At 42.8% G+C, this 3,886-nt stretch overlaps 1 protein-coding gene across 1 annotated transcript; it reads left to right on the top strand.

Moving 5' to 3' along the window:
- The first annotated feature begins 789 nt into the window (after positions 1-789).
- Positions 790-3,052, top strand: LOC107470832 (uncharacterized). Its single transcript, XM_016090256.1, has 5 exons — positions 790-984; positions 1,032-1,313; positions 1,413-1,591; positions 1,690-1,753; positions 2,570-3,052. Exons 1-5 carry the CDS (start codon positions 790-792, stop codon positions 3,050-3,052), a joined length of 1,203 nt encoding a protein of 400 aa, XP_015945742.1.
- The last annotated feature ends 834 nt before the right edge of the window (positions 3,053-3,886 follow it).

Genomic DNA, 3,886 nt, shown 5'->3' with positions numbered 1-3,886 from the left:
AATTACCAAAAGAGAAAAATAGTGCATAAATAATAGAAATAATTTGATAAGGGCAATTCACCTCATTAAACCAAATGCATATCAATATTACCTGAATGTCTCAAACCAGAAAATGCAACGTCAAAGTCTCAAAGCACATTTCTATATAAATCGAATCCAATAGATTCAAATTAGGTGAAAACGTTGCTGTTCAAAAATCGAATTAAGTGGATTTGATTTAAGTGCATAGTTAAAATGGTAGCAAATCAAATGTTCTTAATCGGTTTGTTTTAGTTCAGTTCTAATTTCACTCCAAATTTGAACCAAACTGACCCGTGAACACTCTTAACCACAGATTTGAGTTTCAATATTACCAAAATAAAATATTTGAGTTTTAATATTACCGAAATACAACTTTTGCAAAATAGATACCAAAATACAACTTTCTAATAATCTATGTAAACTACGGGAGGGGTCCCACGGATTCCAAATGCATGTAAACTGCTGCACCCCTCCAACGAATTATGTTAAAACAAAATTAGGCCAGAAATCGTGGTAGGAGTCCCGCGGTTTCTGTGGAGTGTGCAATTAGACATATACCATGACAGGGGTTCAGCGGTTTATGCCTGGACCTATTTCGCCTATAAATACCCACCAAGGGGAAGTGGTGTGATGTAAAGAGTCATTTTCACATCTTTAAAAATGAGTGAGGAGACTTTTTTGGTCCTAGTCCACTGCTCTGGAAAAAAAAAAGCAAAAGGCACGACATTAAGTTCACTGACAAAGAACCGGTCAGTGTTTTTTGTTCGTATGACAAATACTTTGTCAGAACTAAAGACGAGCATATTGCAAAAGACAGGGTTATGTGGGTCCAAGTGGGTGAAGAAGGTGTTCTACAAGATTCCAATTGCGATTGTTTCAACTGGTGTGCAGTATGAAACATTTGTGATAGGGTCGAACGAAGATATGGAGGTTTTGTTTCATTGTCGACGCAGTTTTTTGGAGGTGAGAATACACGAGCTGTATGCCAAGTTGGAAGATGGTTTTGACAGTTCTGGTGTATCCGCACCGAGTCCTCAGTCGATGACGGTGGGGGTGCATCAACTTCGATGCTTGTCGTTGCAGCTTATGGTCTTTTGGTTGAACCTACATCCGTTCCACCAGCGGCAGCTAGGTCACCTGGTTTGATTCCTGCACTTTTTGGTGAGGGTGAGCCGGATCACATATTGGGAGACAGTGAGGAAGATACTCCCAGGACACCACCAGCATGTCGGGGGCCATCCAGTTCTGGTTCAGGACAACAACCGCCACATTTCTCGACATGGAACTTGGAAGCAATCGGCTAGCAGCCAAACATAGATCCCACCTCCGGAGGCCAGGGGTTACACAAGAAAAATCCTTCTGGAGAATTTCAGATTGGTCAATCTTTCCAGACTAAGGAGGAAGTTGTGTTGAGTGTTAAGGATTATAGCATTCATCGTGGAGTTCAATATCGGGTGATGAAGTCAGATCATCTGAAGTTTCATGGGAGATGCAAGGAGTTTGGGAATGGCTGCACGTGGTTGATTCGCATCACACTTCGACAGCATAAGGGTAATTGGGAGGTTAGAAGGTACAATGGACCTCACACTTGCTTGGCCACTTTGATTTCGAGCAACCACCGACAGCTTGATCACCATATCATTTGTGCAGGATCTTTCCAATGGTTAGGGCAGATGCAGCGGTGCAAGAAGCTACTGAGGAAACCTATGGATTCAGGCCTAGTTATAGGAAGGTATGGATGAAAAAACAGAAGGCAGTTGCACAGATATATGGGGATTGGAAGGAGTCATATGTCGAGTTGCCACGCTGGATCTAGGGGTGGCAAGCGGGGAAGCTCGCCCCGCCCCGCCTAATTAGGCGGTCCTAGAATCCTAGCCCGCCCCGCCTAACTGCGGGCTGGCGGGCTAAGCCCGCCAAAGCTCCTCTTTTTTTTTTTTACTATTAACTACTAAGTAATATATATAATTTCACAACCATATTAATAAATTTATAATTTCTAATGGTATAAAAAATTATATTTTTTATATTCACAAACATTAAAGTCTTTGTAATTATAAATATCTAATAAATATAATTATAAACCAAATTTTCATTCAAAATATAAGTATAAATATTCTCTCCAAAGCAAAATAAACATAATCCAAAACATAATTATAAATATTGTCTCCAAAATAACATAAACATAATTCAAAACACTCAATTTTTATCTTCATACTCTTGTAAGTTAGGTTGGGGGAAGTTAGGTTTTAGGAAAAAAATTACAAAAATACCCCCTCACTAAAAAAAACCTTAGCCCGGCGGGAAAGCCTGCCCCGCCCCGCCAAAGCCCACCAAAACCCGCGGTTTAAGCGGTGCGGGTTAGACGGGCTTTTGCTATTTGGCGGTCCCGATTTTTCAGCCCAGCCCGCCTTTTTTGGTGGGTTACGCGGGCTGGCCCGGCGGGTTTAGGCCCGTTTGCCACCCCTAGCTGGATCCTAGGGGTACAAGCCACGATGGACGAAACCGTGGCATTATTGAAGACCTCTTCGGTACGTGTTTTGGTGATCAGGTTGATGAGTTTACGAGGTACTTTCATCGTCTTTTTTGGACATTCCCTCCATGCATTGAGACATTTAGGCATTATAAGCCACTAGTTAGCATCGACAGGACTCATCTGTATGGGAAGTATTTGTATGGAAAGTATGGCGGGACTTTGCTTCTGGCTATTGCACAAGATGGAAACTTGAATATACTACCAGTTGCGTTTGCACTTGTTGAGGAGGAGAATACTGAGTCTTGGGCTTTTTTCTTATCCCACTTGCGTCAACATGTGACCCCACAAGAAGGCATTCTGGTGATTTCTGATAGGCACAATGGCATTAAGGCTGCACTGGAGGCAACTGACAGTTCGTGGCTAACGCCTCATGCATATCGAGCGTATTGCATTCGACATGTTGCCGCTAACTTTGCCCTCAGTTTCAAAGGTCAGGATGCGAGGCGGCTGCTAGTGAATGCAGCGTACTCCAAGACTAAGGCAGAGTTTGACTATTAGTTTGATATTATGAGGACTGAGAATTCGGTCATGTGTGATTGGGCCAACCAATTGGAGTATGATAAGTGGACCCAACATCAGGATGGAGGCTGACGGTTTGGCCACATGACCACGAATATATCTGAGAGTGTAAACTTTGTATTGAAGGGGACATGGAATCTGCCGATTACTGCACTAGTGAAGTCCACATACGGGAGGCTGGCAGAGCTTTTTGTTATCCGAGGACAGACTGCAGAGGTACAGGGGGAACACTCAAAACAGCGTCAACTCTGTTTTGCCAATTCAGATGTCACACCTGATAGTAGGTCGGGAACCACCTATCCCCACCCCTACCGTCCTTGGAATGAAGCCAGTCAATATTTGATGCCGTATCAGGCACGTGCTGAACACCACCGAGTTGTGGCAACACCCTATCCACCTGGTGCCACTCAATGACAGCGAAGTAAACCAAACTAGTACATGCGCACCATAACCGACTATGCTCCTCGACTAGAATCTCTGGATGAACAACGGCCAGCATGTCGAGTGCAGCATAAGGCTCCCAAAAAATCTGCAAATGTTTATAGCATGATTCGTTAGTCCATTAAATACTTATCATCTAGGAAAAAAGGAGCTAAAATTTGAAACAATAAACACAACTTACATCTCGATCACCTAAGCAGTCCAACGCAAGCCGACACTAGATAACTCTCTCCTCCCTGCGGTCGGATGTCGGTAAATACGTGGCCCGCCAAAACGAAGATAGTGTTATATGAATATGTAAACTGATAACAACTAAGTTAATAACTTGAACCTAAAAAATGAAAACTGAAATGCTAATTGCCCATATATCGA

This window comes from Arachis duranensis, chromosome 10, assembly GCF_000817695.3.
Source record: "Arachis duranensis cultivar V14167 chromosome 10, aradu.V14167.gnm2.J7QH, whole genome shotgun sequence".
Taxonomy (NCBI): Eukaryota; Viridiplantae; Streptophyta; class Magnoliopsida; order Fabales; family Fabaceae; genus Arachis; species Arachis duranensis.
Note: the sequence above shows the minus strand (reverse complement) of the source record. Positions and strands in the feature narration are given on the sequence as shown.